The sequence below is a fragment of the Hylobates moloch genome, unplaced genomic scaffold (genome assembly GCF_009828535.3).
Source record: "Hylobates moloch isolate HMO894 unplaced genomic scaffold, HMol_V3 SCAFFOLD_3, whole genome shotgun sequence".
Classification (NCBI taxonomy): domain Eukaryota; kingdom Metazoa; phylum Chordata; class Mammalia; order Primates; family Hylobatidae; genus Hylobates; species Hylobates moloch.
The window spans coordinates 157,109,453-157,130,811 of NW_026652278.1; the positions used below are offsets into that span (position 1 = coordinate 157,109,453).

Below are 21,359 nucleotides of genomic sequence, written 5' to 3' on the forward strand. Positions count from 1 at the left end.
GATCTAGATGGTGGGATATAGATATTTGCTCTACAACCTTTCAACTTATCTATATTTGAAATTTTATAAAATGTTGAAATTTAAAGAATGGGCTTGCTGGTGCTTACCACAGGCTGAATTCTTACACTGACTATATAGAAAAGGAGATCGAGCAAACCTCGCCCATATACTCCTCAGCCCAGGCTCTGTGCCTGATCTATATTGTGAATGTGGGAACAGAGTCGAGGGAAAAAAATTTAATAAAATAAAAAATAAAGAATGGTTATCTCTGAGTAGTGAAATTATGGGTAATTTGTTCTTTTGTTAACCTGCCTTTTTATATTTTCTATGATGACATGCTTCATTTTAGGTCAAAGACTCTTTAGGTTAAGAGATTTCAGTTATAGTCTTCAAAGGACTAAAACGACATCAATCATCATACATTACCTTGAAGAAAACTATGGCGAATTGTCCTCCGTTACTCATAAGATCCACAAGATAGCACTCAACCAGATAGAAAAAGTGGAGATTCTGTCCCCACTTGAATGATTTTACACCCAGGCATGTGACAAGCAAGGAATCTCCATCAATCACAAAAAAATTAGATTCCACAAAATCATTTAATATGCTGGAATACCTAAAATAAAAATCAAAGAGAATAAAAATCACAGATGTTTCACAGAGACTTTGTTGCTATTGTTGTTACTATTATTGCATAAGCTACTATTTGTTGAGTACCTCATGCCAGTCCATGATGCCTTTTCAAGTATCTCATTTAAGCAACTGTCCTTTATAAGAAGGAGATAGCACAATTACTATTTTATTAAAATAAAATTAGGCTCAGAGAGGCAAAGGAAATTATCCAATGCTAAATGGCAGAGCCAGGATTTGAACTTGAGAATGTGATTCTAAAGGCTGTTATTCTGGATAAGGACATATATAACCCCCAGCTCCATGAATCTGATTGTTTTAGGAAACAGTCTGTTCAGTGACAGCTATGACAACTATAGGAAGAAGAATGCGTTCCCATCATCTCCAAGCTGCTCCAAGATAAATAGGTTGAGTGATCATGTATATGTATACGGGTTAAGAGGGATGTGGAAACACAGAGCATACAATAGTATAGCTCCTTGTTTTTTACTTCACAGTACTTACCTAGCTCTTGGCATTTCATTCAAAATTAACTGTGCCATTTCCCTGAAAAATACTGCATGATCCTTTAACCCTAAAAAAAAAAAGAGAGACTTTTTGAGCCATCAATATTTTTACACAGCTATATAATTTAGTAATTATTAAGGAAATGAAATATAGATATCCAATTACTTTGTAACATTATTGAATCTGAATATCTTACAAGATTGTTGTTTTATAGGCTACAAATATCAAACATTGAGAATTACCCATCGTTGTTGCTTCTTGGGCTATAGGGTAGAAGAGTAGAGCTGGAATTTATTAAATATGGCTGATATATTTTATTTTGGCACCTCTAAAATGGCTACATTTGATGTGAATGGCACCTCTGTAATAAAAGAAAAAAATAGAACTGCAGTTATTCCTAAAACAAAGAAATGGGCCCAAAAAATATGGTTACAATTTCCACAGAGCAAGCAGTCTAGTAAATAAGCAAAGATTGATCAAATAATCATACAAAAAATTTCAAATCACAAATGTGACAAAAGGCACAGAGATGAGGGTGGCTTCCCTAAGGAATTAATGCACAAACTGAGATCTGAAGGAATGAGTACTCCCTGAATTTGCCCCCCAAAAAAGCAATAAAAAGTATTCTTGGCAAAGGGAACAGCATGTACAGAGGCCCTGTGACAGAGGACAGTATGGAAAGTACGAGATTCAGAAAAGAAGTTAGTGCGGCTGCAGCAGAGGGTAAGGCTGTGTCAGATAAGGTTAGAGAAAAAGGAAGCTAGGCAGTCTTTTAAGGAATTTTAAGGTGTTTTGTCTTCATCCTCAGAGCTAAACTCAGCCATTGATGGCTTTTAAACTGGTTGTAATTTGATTACACTTGCACTTGGTAAACATTACTCTATCTTTAGTAGAGAGAGCACACTGGATGGGGAGGTGCATAAAGAAAGCTACTGAAATAGTCCTGTAGAAAGATGATGGTGGTTTGAGCTAATGTGGTGCTATTTAGAGCTGGAGAGATGTGGATTTATTGGGGGCCATTTTGAAGATAAATGTGACATCGTTTGGCAATAGATTCCACATGGGAAGGGAGAGTTGGGAGTGTCACGGATGACTCCTCAGATCTTAGCAAGGACAAGAGGATGGATGATGGGGCTTGGACAAAGCACGCTGAAAGGTGGCCAGGTTTCTGGGCTAGAAATAGAACTATCAAGTCATTTGATTACTAAAGATAACTGAGGAAATGAGTATATATCACAGGTAGAAGAAATCACTGAATGCTGCTTATTAGTGACTCTGGGTCACTCCCAAAATAAGTTTCTGGGCCACTCCTGATCACTCCCAAAATGAACTATTGGCACTCAAATCCTTGTCTTGGGAGGTGATTCTGGGAGAACTCACTTCTTCACTTCATATTAACCATAAAGAATAGCAGTAAAATATGGTTAGAACTCAACATTGCCACAGGATTGGTAAATAGAAAAATATTTATAGCCAAAGTAAGTACAGTCTCTGTGAAACTGAAGGGACAGAAAGCAGAATGCATTTATTCAACAACTATTGAATGAGCAAACACCTGCTATGTGACAGGCGCTGCACTTGCGGGTGGGAGTACAATGAAAAGGACAAAAGTAGGCTTTGCTGCTCTCTAGGAGCTTATCATTTAGTGGAAAAAAATTAATAAAATTTTAAATATTTAAAACTTAAGTACTATTTAAAAAATAAAAGAGTTATAACGAATTGGACAGGATTGCTACAGACAGTATCTCCAAGAAAGTGACATTACAGATGAGCCTTGAAGGAGTGAATGGAGTGGTCATTCAAAGAGCCCCTCCCATTTAAGAGAGAGACAGGTTAGGAAAGCCTAAAACAGCTTTTTTATTAAGCACTGTAATTTTTAAAATTTATAATATGAATCTAAAAGTAAGGATCGTCAGATATAAAATACTGATGAGACAGAAAATAAACACCAAATGAAGACAAAAAAAAAACAAACTAAAAAACATCAAAATATTCTAAAAGACATACTGAGAAAAAGAGATAATTTAGAAGTCAGAAGAGAACTTTAAAAAATTCCAACTAGAATTTTCATTCAGAATCAAAGATACTGAATCTATGAAATAGGAGCTTGCATGCTGCTATTGAAAAGAAAAAAATACAGGAACAAGAAAGCACTCTTGAAAATTCAAAGCAAGATTGCAGATACAAAATAAATTAGTTTGCTGAACAATAAAGCAGAATCCCAAGTTAAAAGACAGAGTCCAGAAAGACAATGAGATAGAAATAAAAGAAACGTTAAGACACATGAAAGATTGATCAAAGCTTATATAATCCATTTAAAGGTAATCCTGGAGGAAATAACTGGGATACCAGAATGAGTGGTGAAAATAATCGAAAACATACTGTGAGAAAATGTAATTTAAGAAGACTGCCTCAGGGCTGAAGAGAAATATGAATCCCTAGATTAAAAAGGTCCTCCAAAAACAAAACAAGTTTGATGAAAAAAGAGAAAGCCACAGCTAGATATATCCTGATAAAATTTCAGTACTCCAAAGATAAAGAGAAAATCTAAAGTCTGGCAAAAAAAGAAAGACATTTTAGCCACAAAAGAATGAAAATGAAAGAGGCATTAAAGTGAATAAGAACATGAGCTCTGAAACCAGGATGCCTGGGTTGAATCCCTAATTGTACAACTAACTAGTTGTGTGGCCTGAGGCAAATTGCTTACCATCTCTGTTTCTGTTTCCTGTCTGCGAATCTGGAATAATATTATTATCCTAGGGTTGTCAAGATAAAATGTGTTAATACATAAACTGCTTAAAAAGCACCTGGACATAGTGAAAACCGATTAAAGTCAGCTCTTTTAACATTATGGCCAACACTGAATGCTCTGACATATGACCAATATCTTTCATCTTCTTTAATGCTTTGAAAAGTCTACTTTAATCAACTTTTAATTATATAGAATGCATTTCCTATTTGGATCTGATCACAAAACTTGACTCCATAATGAATACTATGTATATAGTTATGTTGTGTTTGGTTTTCAATTTTTAGACTCAATATATAGACAAGTAACAATGAACTTAATTTATTCAGAGAACCAAAATGTAAATGCTTTGAACATTGATAATATATTAAAATAGCTAACCAATTTGAGAAGTACAAAGAGGGAAAAATGTTAGGAAAAGAGTAGGAATGCTATTATTATCATTTATAAAAAAAAAAAAAAAATAAGGAGCCCAGAAATAGCATTCAAAGATGATGTTATATACTAAATGTTTATGTCCCCCCAAAATTAATATTTTAAAGCCCTGAACCCCAGTGTGATGGTAATTGGAGATGGGGGCTTCAGGCGGTAATTAGGATTAGAGGAGGCCATAAGGATAGGGTCCTTATCTGATAGGATTGGTGTCTTCTAAAGAAGAAACATCAGAGAGCTCATACTCTCTCCCTTCTCCCTTTTCCCCTCCACCCCATCCCTCCCCCTTTGATCCTGCTTGCTCACTCTCTCTCTCAGAACACAGCAACAAGGTGGTCATGTGCAAGCCAGGAAGAGAGCCCTCACCAGAAACTGAATCAGCCAGAATCTTGATCTTGTACTTCACAGCCTCCAGAATAGTGAGAAATAAATTTCTATTGTTTAAGCCACCACTCTATAATATTTTGTTACAGCAGTTTTAGCAAACTAAGAGAGAAGATAAATCAAAAAATAAAGATTAAAGAAATAAAAGTTTTTAAAAAGAACATGTTTTGCAATGAAAAAAAAAAAACACTTATCCCCTATTGTCAATACAAAGTGTAACCCTGATTACGTAAATAGTATGAGAAGTTTGTCTTTACAGAAGTAACCCAGTTCAAGAAAATAAATGAGAAATTTATATTTTCCTCGTTTTGAAACATCTAATAAATTAATGGATCTAGCTATTGAACATCAATGGATACTAATATCATAAAAATGGAGATAGCAAGACATTCTCTGTCTCTGAATGGAATATGACGCCATCTGTGTGAACTCCTAACAAAAATATAAAAAATTAAAAAGAACCGATTATGCCTCTAATTTTAAGAACTAACAGAGAATAGCGAGGGGAGACAAAGAGTCAGAGATGAAGAGAGAGAGAGAGAAAGAGGGAATCCTATAGATTAAAAAACAAGACATTTATACATCAATTGTAATATGAAGACTTTCTTTTGGATTCTGATGGAAGTTAAAAAAATTGAAAAAAAAAATCATATGTATCGGATCAGAGATTATCAACTATCCACTAAAATTCATGCTCCTCCTTCCACATTTAAGAATTATCACTGAGAAGTAGCTATCTGGCCAATGACTACATTTTCCCCATTCTTTTGGATGTGGAGATAGCCATGAAATTAGTTCTTACCAGTGGAATGTGAGTGGAAGTGATAGCCAGACTTTCGAGAAGTAGGCATACCTTCTCTACTCTTCCCTTTTAAAAAGTTAGGTGCAAAGAATATTAAGACTCCAGGGAACAGTGGAACCACCATATGGAAGAAACTGGGTCCCTGAATCACCATTGGGCCCACTGGCCAGGAAAATCTGCTTTGAACTCTTAGAAGGACAATATACATAAATTTCTATCGTGTAATGCCACTGAAATTTACAAGTTGTAATTGCTACAGAAGTTAGCATTCCCTTACTGCTACAGAAATTGGTACAAAAGTGAAATCCTGGCTGGGCGTGGTGGCTCAGGTCTGTAATCCCAGCACTTTGGGAGGCCGAGGCGGGCGGATCACAAGGTCAGGAGATCGAGACCATCCTGGCTAACACGGTGAAACCCCGTCTCTACTAAAAATAAAAAAAAATTTAAAAATTAGCCGGGCGTGGTGGCGGGCGCCTGTAGTCCCAGCTACTAGGGAGGTTGAAGCAGGAGAATAGCGTGAGGCAGGAGAACATCTGGAAGGTGGAGCTTGCAGTGAGCCAAGACGGCGCCACTGCACTCCAGCCTGGGCGAGAGAGCGAGACTCTGACTCAAAAAAAAAAAAAAAAAGCTTAAATCCAAGACGGAAAAAAGGGAAGTGGCTTGCTGCCAGTCAACGTCCACGTTGGATTGGCTGTGCTCAGATGTGATGACCCTTAGTTTCTCCTCAGTACCCCAGATCCCCAGGCCCCCTCGGGTGCAGAGGACCCGTTAAATGCCTGAGCACTCTCCTCTCTCTCATGGCTGTTGTCCCTCTTCCCTACCTCTCCCCAAGCCCGACCTCCCCCTGCCCGCGAAGCTGCCGCCCGAGCCCAGCGCCCAGCGAGCGCCCCAGCTCCCCGCGCCCGGCGCGCACGAAGCCACCGGGCCACCTCCCCGCCAGGTCCATCTGGATGTTGAAGGAAACCTAGAACCCCCGCGCGGGACAGCTCCGCTCCAGGGTCCCTAGCGACACCCGACGTCACCCGTAATCCTCACCCTGGCCACCGAACCTGCTAGGTTCAAAGAGCGTCTGAGCTGCACGCCCCGCGGGGAGGAAATGGAGCAGAGGGGACCGAGCGCAGAGCCTGGTGGAAGGGGTTCAGAGCCTAGCGTCGGACTGGGTGCTCTGAGCCACACAGCAGCCAGCGCCTGAGTTTATATCTAGGGAGTTAGTTTCGGTTTCTTTTCTCCACCGTGAGGCCTTTTCGATTTCCGCAGTTTTCTGGAGGTAGAATATAGGTCTGCATTGGTTTACTCTGAGAATCTTAGGGAGGTAATAGCAGAAGCGATGATATGCTATCTGGGACTTGCATGTAAAGGGAAAGGGAAAGAAAGCAGAGAAATCTGGGACTCTAAACAAGGAATTGAGGCTGAGAGTAAATGCAGCACGCTAAGCACTGTGAAAGTCTATGGTGAGGTGTGGCGTTTTTCTTTTCTGGCAAGGTACTGGACATGCAAAAATGGAGTAAAAAGGGATTGGGGGCTTTGAGTTTCTGTCCTAAGAAGTTGATTTTATGAAAAATTTCCAATAGTATAACTGTCCAGTGTGAACATTCGAAAGGCCAATCATCTATCACAAACAATTTAAACTGAGAAGAAGAATGCTCTTTAGTTTTGTCATCAAGCTCATTAATGTTGGAAATTCGAGTTTCAGCCCTAGCCCATCGTGGCCTTTAGTGCTCCAGACACTTAATTCCATGATGTTATGCATGTGCAGAATATATTGAGATTCAAGGTGGTGGTGAGGGTGCCTCAGTAACGGCATTGGGTAATAAATGGAGAGAATTCGAAGCCAGAAGTTCTGTCTTCAAGAAAAGGAAAGGGTGGAAGTGACTTGTTCACAATAGAAAGAGCCCAGAAGAACAAAGTTTTTTCTCAGACTCTGGAATATAAAGCAGCTTTGAAAAGGAGGTGAAAACATTACTCACTTCTGTCAGGATTTTTCTTTAATTTTTTGTTTGGTTGAAAATAGTTATGATTCTCTTTCACAATGAGGATGACATTGAGAAAGAACCTGAAATGACTCATGATTAAGTCATAAGTTCATCTCAGATGGATTCTTCTCTAGCATCTGATACTGGACCTTTGTATCATCAGAATGCATTTGCTAGCAGCAGAAAAGTGGGCTTTGTTGTAAAAGCATTTATTGAGCTTTTTATGTGCCAGGCAATAGGCTAAGCTCTTAACATGTATTATCAGATTAAATCTCACAGAAATCCCATGAGCAACTTTACTGTTGCTATTTTACGGATGAGGTAAATAAGGCTTAGAGAATTCAATTACTTGTCCATGACCCTACAGGTAGTTAATGGTAGCCAAGACTTCAAAATTTAATTCCAAAGATAATATCTACAATATTCTCTGTATATATTATCTCATTCCAGTTCTTTCAAATACTACGGTGTCATTATTCCGCCCCCAAAGCACGTACAATTTAATGGGGATTTCCTCTTTTGGTTGTAGAAGTGGGCCCTACATGTTCTTAAAATAATTGACTGTCTGCTGTTGTTTTTCTCTCTTAAAAATATAGATGTATCAGGTGGGGATTCCCTAGATGTTAACTCCACACATCCCACTTCCCACCGCAAAGTATATGTACAATGCACATAAGCAGACTCTACTCCAATATCCAGTTCTTTTCCACTTTAATAATTTATTACCATAACTCCAGCCTGGATGTTAGTCAGAAACTTGAAAATCATAAACTCCATTTCCACTTTTTAGAGACTTCCCCCTTGCCTCAATCTCTCAGCCTCCTTAGGAGCCCCACTCTTTCACCTCCCCAGGATCAACTCTGTGAACAGGCACTGAACCTTCCTCTCACTAACATTCTCAACTGCTTCATCCATTCACTTTCCTCTGCACCTTCCCTGCAACTTGATCACCTGAATCTAGTGAACCATTTTTTGCCCTTACCAGGACATTGAGGGAAATTGTCTAATATTTTTCACCTCAAATTTACTGTTTATGACTATAGGTCCCTGATCTTTTTTACAGTGGCCCTTAAAACCCTACAGCATCTTGCTGTTCTCTTCAAGTCCACTAAGAATATATCTGTTTTAAAGAGACTCCTCTCAACTGTCTGACACCTCCATCTAGTCCAAGAAGCCCATGACATGCTCCATATACGATATAACCACTGCCTTTTGAGTTGGTTACCTCCAGCTTCCTCAGAAATCTCACTCCATTCCTATATTGTTAACCTTTCTCTATTTACAGCTGTGGTAGATTGAATAATGGTCCCCCAAAGACATCTATGTCCTAATCCTTGCACCTATAAATATGTCATCTTCTGTTGCAAAAAGAACTTTGCAGATATTCCTAAGAATCTTGAGATGGGGAAATTACCCTAGATTATCTGGGGACCTGATATAATCAGAAGGGTCCTTATAAGAGGGAAGGACTATTATCACAAAGGAACCAGGACAAGGATAATGTGGGAAATTATCAGGATTTCAAGATTGCAAAGGATGATAAAAGTAAGAGATTCACTGTTGGGAAAACATACTCTGGAGAGAAAGTCATGAGTATGGTTGGACAACCTTTTGCTAGTGCCTCAAAAAGATCTCTGTGACATACACAGGAAATCCAAAAGATTTCTGAGAATATCAGCAGAAACACTGCCAGCTTGAACTGAAAGGTACAGAGAGAGAATAAAATGAAAGATGGTTGTAGGACTCCCAAAATTCCATAAGCAATAAACAGTCTGATAAAACTATTCAGCCACAAACTTGTGCTATCTTTCATGAAGGACGACTCTGAGGGCAGAGCCTAGAGACACAAATGGTTATTCACAGGCCTTAAAACCTATGGAGTTAGCCTTGCAGATTTTTCAAATTTCTTGGTTTTTTTCTCCTTCCATTTTCTCCCTTTGTGAACAGGAATATCTGTAACTGGTGCCCTATTCCTGTCCCACTATTGTATTTTGGGAGCAAATAACTTGTTTTCTAGTCTTAAAGCTTCACATATGGAGAGAAATTTTGCCTCAGGATGGTTCATACCCAAAGTCTCAACCATACCTGATTTAATCATTTAGGTCTTTTCAGCAGATGAGATTTAGGTGGGATTTTCGGACTTAAGTTGATACTATAATAGATTGGGACTTTGGGGGAACCTTGGGATGGTTCATTTTGCATATGGAATTGACGAGAATATTTGGGGCAGAGAGTGCACTGACAAATAAATGGCTCCCAAAGCCGTGCATGCCCTAATCCTCAGAACGTGTGCATGTTAACTTACGTGGCAAAAGGAACTTTGCATGTGATTAATTTAAAGATCTTGAGATGGGGGATTATCCTAGATTTTCCAGATTAGGCACGATGTAATCTCAAGGGTCCTTATAAGAGAGAAATGGGAGATCAGAGGAGAGAGAAGATGCTGTGCTGCTGGCTTATACAGGAGAAAGGGACCACAAGCTAAGTAATATATGTGCCCTGTAGAAGCTGGAAAAGGTAAGGAAACGGACTCCCCGTTAGAGCCCCCAGAAATAATGTAGCCCTACCAATACGTTTTTAGGCTTCTGACCTCCAGAATTGTAACAAATGTGTGTTTTAAGCCACCAAGTTTGTGGTAACTTGCTATAGCAACAATAGGAACCTAATGCAACTGGCATTTACTATTCATTCCATTAAAATGATAAAGTCAATTTCCCACCAAAACAATTAAAAGAATGAGCCCTGCCCTATTTCATTTCCTTTTTTTTTTTTTTTTTTTTTTTTGACTGAGTCTTGCTGTCGCCTAGGCTGGAGTACAGTGGCACGATCTCAGTTCACTGCAGCCTCTGACCCCCGGGTTCCAGCGATTCTCCTGCCTCAGCCTCCTGGTTAGCTGAGATTACAAGTGCATGCCACCATGCCTGATTAGTTTTTGTATTTTTAGTAGAGATGGGGTTTCACCATGTTGGCCAGGCTGGTTTTGAACTCCTGACCTCAGGTGATCTGCCTGCCTCAGCCTCCCAAAGTGCTGGGATTACAGGTGTGAACCACCACACCAGGGCCTCATCTCCTTTTGATCATGGCACTTCATAAGGGTATACAGTCATCATCTCCACTTCTCCTTCAGAGTCCTAAAGATTATTGGTCTAGTCTATCTTTAGACCAGAATCTGCCCTGAAGCTCCTCTGCCAAACATCATTCACGATGACCTATTAATTGCCAAATTTAAACAGTGCTATGTAGTCCATGATTTATTGACCTATTGGTGATATTCGAGATTTTATACCAGCCTCTCCCTTCTTTTCCTTTTTTTTTTTTTTTTTTTCCTTGAATCAGGGTCTTGATCTGTCTCCCAGGCTGGAGTGCAATGGCATGATCTTGGCTCATGACAGCTGATACATCTGAATTCCATATTCTCTTTTATGTCATTCTTTCCACTCACTAGAAAGAGCTTCATGTGTTGTCACCTGGTTTATTGCAAAAGCCTATTCACTTCCTGACTCCAGCCTGTTCTCTCCATTCTGTTTTCCACTCTCCTGCCAGGGAAATTTCTCTAACATGTAAACCTGATCATGTTACTCCCTGTCTTAAAATCCATTAGCATTTCCTCATTGCTTTCAGATTAATCTGCCTATTGGTATTTCATCTTTTTTTAGAGCTTCCAAACACTACACCTTAATGGTGACAAGTAAGTGTTTTGATTCAGAGGATTTCTCTGCTAACAGTTCCATCATGTATTAGCTTCAGCCTATTGGGTAAGTTAGCCTCTGTCTTTCATCTCTAAAATGGGAGTTAAAAACAATCCACAGAGTTGTTAAAGGATTAAGTGAATTCCGTGTTGTAAACAGATCAGATACAAAGCAATAGGATGCAGGTATCATTATTATTCTCTTCAGGAAATACTGAGAACCATGAATGTAGCACTAGGTAGCGTGTCCTTCCTTGAGTAATGAGAGAGATAACAGGGTCTTACTCTGTCTTAAAAAGTCTTAAAGCCTTGTGCTGAGCGGCAACAGTAATATCAATCCATATGCATTCAAACAACATAATTTCTGGACATTCCTTTCTAGGGATTCACTAAACAGGTATGTGTGGAGACCTACTATGTCCAGACACTTTTTATACACTGATACAGAATATTAAAAACTCCTTCCTTCAGAGTTTACATTCTAGTAAAGAATATAAACAATAAGAGAAGTAAAAAGTCCATTGTGTTAGATAAAGATAAGCTATAAGCGAAAAAATACACAGAGAAGAGGAGATATCAAATCCTGATGGGAAAAGAAGATGAAATTTTAGATAGGATAGACAGGGAAAGTCCCACGAAGAAGGTAACTTGACTAAAGGTTGGAAGGAAGTTAGGCCATTCTTTTTTCTTGGAGAGACCAAGCCTGGCTGAGGGACAGGGAAGTCCCTGAGATAGAGTGAGCCACGTGGGTTCAAGGAGCATTAGAGAGGCCTGTGTGGCTGAAGCTGAAGGACTAGGCAAGAGTGGGAGAATGTCACAAAGATAAGGTGAGGAGACAGATCATGCCTGATCCCAGAGAACAAAAGACACTGTGACTTCTACTTTGAATGTGATAAGAAGGCATGTCATGGCAAATACATTGAGATTTTATATTATTTATAATTTCTTTTACTTTTGTTAAAAATTGGAACAATTCATGTATACATGTTCCTTTTGTTTTGGATATATGTTAAAGAAAAAATCAAGAAATGAAAATTAATATAAAAATAGTATAACAAATTGTATTCCTTACGTGTTTGACAATCTAACACTGGATTTTTTTCTTTTTTGGTTTGTTTTTTCTCTAATACTGATCATTGTTCTAGTGGCTTTTTTGACAGTTTTTGAGACAAAATTAAGTCAAGATAATGTAATATGTAGCTGTCCCTAGTTATCCATGGGGAACTAGTTCCCGGACCCTCTTGGATACTAAAATCCATGGAGACTCAAGTCCCTTATGAAATGGCATATTTGTGTATAAATTTTAAATCATCTCTAGATTACTTATAATACTTAACACAATGTAAATACTATGTAAACAGTTATACTATATTGTTTAGAGAATGACAAGAAAAAAGTGTACATGTTCAATACAGATTATTTTTTCTGAATATTTTTGATCCATGGTTAGTTGAATCCACAGATGCAGCAGCCACAGAGGGCTGACTGTATATTATTTCACATATCTATTGTCTTATAAATTTTAAATATACTGCTCATTTTCCTATCCATGTGTTTTTTCTTATTGAATTGCAAGGCCACATCTTGCCAAGGTTTCCTTTCATTTTTTTAACTTGCCTTTTCTTCTTTTTAAATGAAGATTTTGTTTTAGTTTTATAGTTAGGAGCTTTTAGAAGTCATCAGATTTATCACAGTGTGCCTTTATATTTTCTTCATTTGCCCTTATGGGTAGAAGACTCCTTCACTACCATAGAGCAAAAAAAAACAAACAAAAAAACAAAACAAAAACAAAACAAAAAAAACCCATGTATTTTATTATGGCTATTTTTGGTTTTTCCATTTAGCACCTGAATTTATGTTGGTATATGGTGTGAGGTTTGATGGCCTAAGTGTGTTTAGTGAATGCCTCAGAGTTCATTCTTCAGACAGATGGCTGGTAAGCCAGGCACTCCCATCTGAAGTGACTCTGATGGGGACAGGGACTAGAGCAGGCCAGGGAGCAGGGTATGCACTGCAGCTGATCTCTTGGGTTTTGGACACTTGATCCTACACCCTTGCTTTTAGGTGTGAACTTGGGTTGCTGGGACAGTAGACTTTAGTCCTTTCTGTGGGGAACTGATCGCATTCCAGCCCTTCTGCCCTGGAAGGGGTCTGCCCTGTCACCAACATCCTCACCCCTGCATGATCCAGCAGGCTCTTGGCTCTTGACTCACACTGTAAAACTCCACCCCTTTTTATTCATCACCTCTGCCTGGGCTCACTCCCTTGATCTGAATTAATCTACTCTCATAAATCTACTTCTATTTTCCTTCAGAGGAATAACTGAAGTCCTCATCCATCCCCCGTGGCTTTCTACTTGATCAGTGTCCCCCTGTCAAGTTTCTGACAGACTGTCATCCACAGCCCCCACCTCTCTAGCTGCATACCACTTGGGTTTCTCAGAAAAGCTCAAAGGACAAGGCTTCACCCTTTATGCTACTGAACTCCATTTACCTCCTTATTACTCACCGTCCACACCTATGATCATTGCCTGATTTAAAATCTCCTCACTTCCCCCAGTCACCTTTTCATACCAGACATAAACACCAGTGAGTAATAGCTGCCTACCCAGCCCAGTTAGAAGCTCCCAATTCCTCACAGTGGCCTGAGGCAGAATAGTGTCCCTAAGTTCATCTCAGCTTCTGGATCCCAAATCTGATTCTCTTTCCTTGCCTTCTCACTCATCTGCTAAGCTTGTTTATTGGGCAACACTAAGCAAAGTTAATGATTATTCCAGTCTTTAACTAGGAGGGGAGAAGCTCTCTCCCCATCTTCATCCATTTCTGTGAAGCTTTCAGGGACTACGGGCCTCGCACTGATAGCACTTCCCCAGGCTGGGCTGGCCCAGACAGTCAAAGAATAGGACCAGCCACTTCTCAGCCCAGCTGACATTTGGCAGCTTTGTGATCTTGGATAAGACATCTTCTCTTGGGAGGTCAGACAAGGTCAACTCTTCCAGCTATGACATTGTGTGAGGCAATGAAGAGGAGAAAGTCCGTGAATGGAAGGTGGAACTTGATTGGACCTGTTTTGTGGGTTCAGGAGAGGTCCTCTCACAACTCACTGGAGGTAGGCAAGGTAGGTGAAGACTTCCATGGAAACTTCTGGCTCTGGGGTGCCTGCTTCACTGATGATTGAGTGGGCACCCTATAGGGTACACCTCTGTCAAAGTAATTCAAAGTCCTGCTCATCATTCAGACTGGGCTTATCAGGAATCAGGTACACTTAGATAACCTAGCCTTAATTCCACTCAATTTCCTTTTATCTCTTAGAAAAATATGATTACAGTTGTTCCTCGGTATCCAAGGGAGATTGGTTTCAGGACTCCCTGCAGATACCAAAATCTACAGATGCTCAAGTTCCTTATAAAAAAATGGTGTAGTGTTTTATATAATCTAGACACATCTTCCCATATACTTTAAATCATCTCTAGATTCCTTATAATACCTAATACAATGTAAATGCTTTATAAATAGGTGTTATACTATATTGTTTTTATTTGTATTATGTTTCATTGCTGTATTGTTGGCTTTTTAAAAATATTTTGGATGCACTGTTGGTTGAATTATCAAATGCAGAGTCCACGGAGGGCTGACTGCATTTTTAGGCTTATAATGCCAACATTTCTTTGACAAGTTCATTCTGTGTTATATTAATTTAGCTTTCATCTGCACAATCATTAGTACCGTATTCAATTTATAATTCATAAATAATAAAGCATATTAACAAATGCATATGCTGTCTCTATGGAAAAGTAATTACCTAAAAATGTTATAAATAATCTGTTTTGATTTTACCCTGCAGAAAGCCTTCTTAAGAAACAATATATTCAATGAAACTACAGTCACAGTTACAGAAGTCAAACGAGCACGCTGGGTCTGTGATATTTCTGCAACAGGCTTTTTCAACACCTGTTAATCAGTCAATCAGAGGAAACCTCAGGGGCTGAAGATATGCCATCTTAGTGGAAATTCCTTCCCAAAATAGCAATAGCTGAGCAAATTCCTAGGCTGACAGAAGTAGAGTATGGACAGTTCTTGAGATTTTGTGTGAGAGAGCAACTATCTTCAATGGTTGGCATTTTTTCAATGTTTAAATTCTTCGGTCCAACAGCTGATTTCCTCCTTTGTCATATTCTTTCCTATTTGCTTCCCCAGGCAGTGACAGCCATGTCTTTCCACATTAGACTTCTTGGGTAAGCAGCTTCTGAAATTGTTCTACAGCTGTTAGTAGCTGTCTGGCAGCGACCACTCCATTTGCAAGGTTGTTGAATATCGCTAAGTATCGCCATGAGGCATATAAAATGCAAACTTTAAGAGAAACAAAATATTGTTCATTTTGATTTAGATCAAATAAATGTCAAAGCCTTTCTAAATAACTAATTATCTTGGTAGATTTGCCTTTTCTTTCTAGTGGAGGAAAAAAAAATCACCCTATACAGTTTATTGATGTCTTCATATGTTGTAAAATGTCAAAGCAACTCAATTTAAAGCATTAAAACTTCCAGCCATGCAAAGAGTCTTAACTTTTTTTTAAGTTATATTCAGACTTCAAAGACTATTGATTTTCTTCCTGTTTCCCTTAGCATAATATAATCAGCATTTTTCCTTTAATATAAACACATCAGAAAAATCATACTTTATGGCTACTTTAAAATTCCGTGAGTTTAAGCCATTCATTCCATAACATGCACATTTAGATTGCTTCAATTTTTTGCTTCTATAAATAATATAGAATTAAATGTGTTTTTATATAAAGTGTTTACTATAGTTAGGATTATTCTGTCCTTGGAACAGATCAGAGAGAGAGTGGATCAAAGGTTATGACATTTTAAAGGTAGCCAGATGAAGATGAATGTTCATACAGTATATGCAGAATATGGTTCGCTTGTATATGGGTCTGATTTGCAAATCAGCACACAAGAGCTGATCCACAGTAGAGGAAATCTGGTTTAAGATTTTTAAAATCAGTAAAGTTTTTTTTATTCTCCAGATAGAAACATACTGCACTCAAAATTTCTTTAATTGATTATTCTCTATTTTATACCCAAAGACTTAAAAAAATTTTACTCTCTAGTGGATTAAACAATTAAGAAAGGTTTTTTAAGATTAAATGGACTTTAGGCTCATGACCGGAATTTTTTTTTTCCTTTTTGAGAAATGGAGTCTTATCATGTTACCCAGGCTGGCCTCAAAGTCCTGGGTTCAAGGGATCCTCCTGCCTCATTCTCCCGAGTAGCTAGAACTACAGACAGGTACCACTGAGCTCAGCAATTTGATGATAAATATAATGCAAATACATACAAATTTCAAATACAAAAAGAAAAAAATGAAAGTTTCCTTTAATCTTACCTTCCAGATACAATAACTAGTATACGATGTGTTTGTTTCACTTAATGCCATATTTGGGATAGCTTATTTCTATATCACCTCTTGTTTTAGTACCTTAGAAAACACATTTAAAAATCATAATTATTGATAGGGAAAAGTATAAAGAGTAAGAAACAGTAACAGTCAAGATAATCTCTGATGCCATTTTTTTCTCTGATGCCATTTTTAAAATAACAATACAGCATGTACGTTGGCGTCAACATACGACCCTATTTGCATCCTAGTCAGAATGCATTTTCTCACCAAAATTAACCTATCATCTTCAAGGAAAACTTTAAGATGTTTTATTCATATGTCAGAAAAGAGAGAGAAATTATAAAAATAGATATAAGTATACATACAAATATGGTGATGCTCTAACACACTCTCGTGTATACTCTTTTTATCCTAAATCTATCTTGAATATATTTCTATGACTACGTACATATTTATCCATTCCACTATGATTTTTTTTCCAATTCATGTGAGCCAAAAGAACTTCAATTTGCTGAATGAAGCGAAATAGGAACCCAGTTTTTTAATAATGAGGGGGAAGTCAGTGGAATTGAACAAGGCCAAGAAATAATTCAAAATGTACGTAGTTATTTAATATATGCTGCCAATTCAAAATAATGTTCTTTCCATACAAGAATAAAATATGTCATTTTATTCATCCATTCCTCCATTCCTTGTTTCGCCATAAGAATTCTGTCATACGCCAGTAGCAATGAAGGGCTACTCCTCTGCCCTTAGCATTATTCCTTTTCACACAATCTTCCTGGGTATTTTGCCATGCTAATTTGTGTAAGTAAACTTTTGTGTCAGTTTTTCTAAGTCCAGCAAAAAAATGCTACTTTATTTTTTATTTTCGTTTTTATTTTTTAGAAAGAAGACCTTCCTCTGTCACCCAGAATGGAGTGTGCAGTGGCACAATCATGGCTCACTGCAGCCTGAAACTCCTGGGCTCAAGCGATCCTCCGCCTCAAGCTCCCAAGTGGCTGAGACTACAGGAACACACCACCACGGCCTGGCTAAATTTTTTAATTTTTCTAGAGACAGGGTCTCACTATATTGCCCAGGCTGGTCTTCAACTCCTGGGCTCTAGCAATTCTCCTTCCACAGTCTCCCAAAGTGTTGGGATGACAAGTGTGAACCGCTGTACCTGGCAAAAAATGCTATTTTAATTGAGATTCTATGACATTTGTAGATTATTTTGATAAAGAACTGATTACATGGTACAAAATCAATTCTTCCTATATAAGAACGGGATATAGCATTCCATTTATTTCATTATTTCATTCCTTTCTCTTCTTTAGTATACATTAAAACCTGCACATTAGTTGTTAGTATTCCTTGGTGTTTTATCTCATTACTACATATTACATCATATGTGTGTATGGATAAATGTGTGTATGTATACACAGTCACATATGCATCTATACCTTAAAATATAATGTTAAAGTAGAACCATTCTCTTCACTTCTCACGAAAGTTTTTTTTTCCATTGGGACTAGAAATTGAATTTTGTCTGAAGACTCACTAACCATATATGGAGCTGACCATATGGCTTTTTTGAGTTTCTTTTGAGGAATTAAATACTAGAAATTTGGATGTTAACCCAACTTTTATGACTTGGCTAAAACCCAATTGTCCAAAGTGTATTATTCTTTAAATACACTGTTGGCTTTTATTTATTACTATTTTTTTCAAATTTTATTTTACTATTTAAAACACCAATGTACACTCGTCTCTCTTCATTCAACTTTATACTACTGAATAATGACATAATGATAAAAGGATAATATAATGATATAATGATGTTATTCTGTCCTTGTAAATTCCAAGACTTATTTTATTTGCTTAAATTCAATAAAATCTGCTTTTGAAATTAATTTTACTGGCTTTTTCACCCTAAATAATACTTTTCTCTACATTTGGACCCTTATAAGGCAGATAGAAAATGAGATTATTTCTAAGGATCATAATACCTAACTGTACCCCAATACTCGTATACAGACATAGATTTTGTTTTCAGACTATTTCAATTCTACTTCTATTACCTATCATCGTAAGATTATGTTTCTCTCTTCATTTTTGTGCATATGCACAAGTTAGCAAACATCCCAAGTAGCAGAAACATGTGACCAAAAGACCACCCACAGGCTCAGGCTACATTTATGCAGCAGATTTAATCACAATTCATAAAACTGAGCTCATGAGGGACAAATCTGGAGTTCACTGCTATGTACAGACAGATATACCAGTTTAATCAGACAAGTCTTTGGGGCCATACCTGATTCTGTGACATGTACGCAAGCCAGATACAAAGTATGAGGAAGAAGTAGAAAGACTCGTCATGGCTTAAAAGACACTTGTCCCAGGATCCCCAGATGGACCATTGGGACAATTCTGCAAGTGTTTCATGCCTCCAATTGTAGTGTGTTCCTTGATCAGACTTCTCAATGACCATTTTCTCATATGCTTCGTGATTCTTGTTTCCTGATGGTTGATGCTAGGAATAAAGAGAGGAATGAAAGTGAAAAGAGAGTAAGTAGACCTGTTTCTTGAAACTTAGGATTTTCAAACTTCCTGGATCATAAGAGAAAGAAAACATCAAAGGGGGATGAATGAGCAAGTCTGCAGCATTCCTTTGCACACCCCTTTCATTCAGGAAACTTTGAATACCTTTACTTTTTCTATTGGCTGCCCAAGAGTTTGTATCTCCTAAAACAAAGTTTGTAAACCATATCCTCGACTGATCTGAGCCTGGGAGGCATACTGATAGATAATCTCAAAACAGAGTGATCTACAGCCTGGAAATTCTGGTGAAGAAGAAAAATCAGTGTATGAGAGAGCTAGAGGAAGAAAGTTTACAGTCAAATAGCATGTTTGAATGTGCGGTTTTGAAAACAGAGCATGCCCCAATGTGGCTGTAGGACTGATGGGTTAAAGGGAATAGAGGTGTGGTAGCCAACTGCCAAGATGACCACCAATGCATTGTCTTGCCAACTGGTTCTTACGCCTCTGTGCAGTCTCCTCCCACAGTGGATACTGCCAATTTGTATAACTAAAGGATACTGTGGAAAAGACGAAATATGACCTCCAAGGCTGGATCATAAAAGATATCATGGGGCCGGGTGCGGTGGCTCACACCTGTAATCCCAAAACTTTGGGAGGCTGAGGTGGGTGGATCACCTGAGGTCAGGAGTTTGAGACAAGCCTGGCCAACATGGCGAAACCCCATCTCTACTAAAAATACAAAAAATTAGCTGGGCATGGTGGCGGGTGCCTGTAATCCCAGCTACTCGGGAGGCTGAGGCAGGAGAATCACTTGAACCCAGGAGGTGGAGGTTGCAGTGAGCCAAGATCATGCCACTGCACTCCAGCCTGGGCAACAAGAGCAAAACTGCACTTCAAAAAAAAAAAAAAAAAAAAAAAAAAAAAAAAAAAAGACATCGTGGCAGAATCCAGCTGCCATGAAGTGAGGAAACTCAGGCAGTGACACAGAGAAGTCAACAGGGCTCCAGCCAATAACAGGACTAACTTTCCAGGCACATGAGTGAGCTGCCTGGGAAACAGATTTTCCAGCCCCAGCCATGCTTCCACCTGAAAGAAGCTGGGGCAACATCTTCAGTACAAACTCATGATACCCTGATCTGGAATTACCCAGCTAAGACGAATGGATTCTTGACACATAGAAACTGTGTGAAATAACAAATAGGTATTGTTTTAAGACATTAATTTTTGCAGTAATTTGTTATGAAGCAGTAGATAAGTTATATCTGATTTTGGAGGTGGAGGAGGTCTGTTTGTGTGATCTGTAAGAGGAACGGAGATGAAGATTCATAGAGAAAAGCAGGTCCAAAACCAAGATGCCAACATATAGAATAGATAAATGGGTGCTGAGTCACCCAGAATAGTGGCAGGGTGTGGAGTAAAGAACAGAACCAAGAGCCCAACTAGATCCAAAGTCTTAATTTTAAAAAGTGGGATGGAGGTTGGTTGATGCAAATATAAGTCCTTCAAAAGCGCAGGAATTTCTATAAGAAGAAGTAATCATTTGAAAGCTGAACTGGAGCCCCATGAAGGAGCCACAGACCCCCTTTCCCAACCTTGGTGCACACAGAAATGGGCTCTGGTGGGAAATATGAAAGTGCATGAGAAATGATATTACGGTCCACACACTAATCTCATCCTTAATATCAACTGGACTTTGCTATACTAACTTAAGAGTGTTGGTCAAACTTTCTAAATTGTTTTTTATGCCAATTTTCTAAGGAAAAGAACTTCTTTTCAAATTCTTATAAGATTTTTAAAAACAAGCTTGGTTTGCTGCACTATTCGCAATACACACACAGAAAGGTCACATTTCTCTGTCCTTTTGAGTAAAATCACACCCGGCTTTGAAGCCTCTCAGAACCACAAGCTGCTTTTTTTTCTTTTTTCCTTCTTATGGCTTCATCACTTCGCTGGTGTTATACCAGGATTTAGGAACCACGCAATCCAAAGAAATGTGGGAAAGGCCTCGTCTGGCCAGTAGTCCAACATGATTGCCTCTGGAATTCACCATGAGACTCACAGTTCACCAGAAGGCAGAGGGAAAAATCAGAGTTGCTAATTAAAATTATTTCTAAAGATAGGTTCACTGCTTCCAATTCCCAAGCCTTTCTGAGACTCCATGGGGTGAATCACTTGCTTCTTTTCTGCATCTCCTCCTGCAGGCATTTAAGTTTTGTAATTTAGTTACATGCATACTTATACTGATCTCTCTCCAATAATTTTGTTC

The 21,359-nt window shown here is 38.4% G+C and overlaps 1 protein-coding gene and 1 non-coding gene across 4 annotated transcripts in view; one reads left to right on the forward strand and one right to left on the reverse strand.

Moving 5' to 3' along the window:
* The window catches only part of DDX60L (DExD/H-box 60 like), a 113,111-nt gene extending 106,435 nt beyond the window's left edge, over nt 1–6,676 (reverse strand). For 2 of the 3 annotated variants that reach the window (XM_032148881.1, XM_032754533.1), the window contains exons 1-4: nt 6,540–6,676; nt 1,380–1,498; nt 1,135–1,204; nt 427–616 (exon numbers count right to left, since the gene is read on the reverse strand). In XM_032148881.1, coding sequence (XP_032004772.1) covers nt 427–616; nt 1,135–1,204; nt 1,380–1,383 — 264 coding nt within the window. In that variant the 5' untranslated portion in view covers nt 1,384–1,498; nt 6,540–6,676. The remainder of the gene's footprint in view (nt 1–426; nt 617–1,134; nt 1,205–1,379; nt 1,499–6,539) is intronic. The other variant, XM_032148880.2, reaches the window with a different exon arrangement.
* On the forward strand, nt 91–221 carry LOC116466196 (small nucleolar RNA SNORA51). The gene has a single exon (XR_004247435.1). It is a non-coding gene; the product is annotated as a small nucleolar RNA SNORA51 (small nucleolar RNA).
* Nucleotides 6,677–21,359: the final 14,683 nt, after the last annotated feature.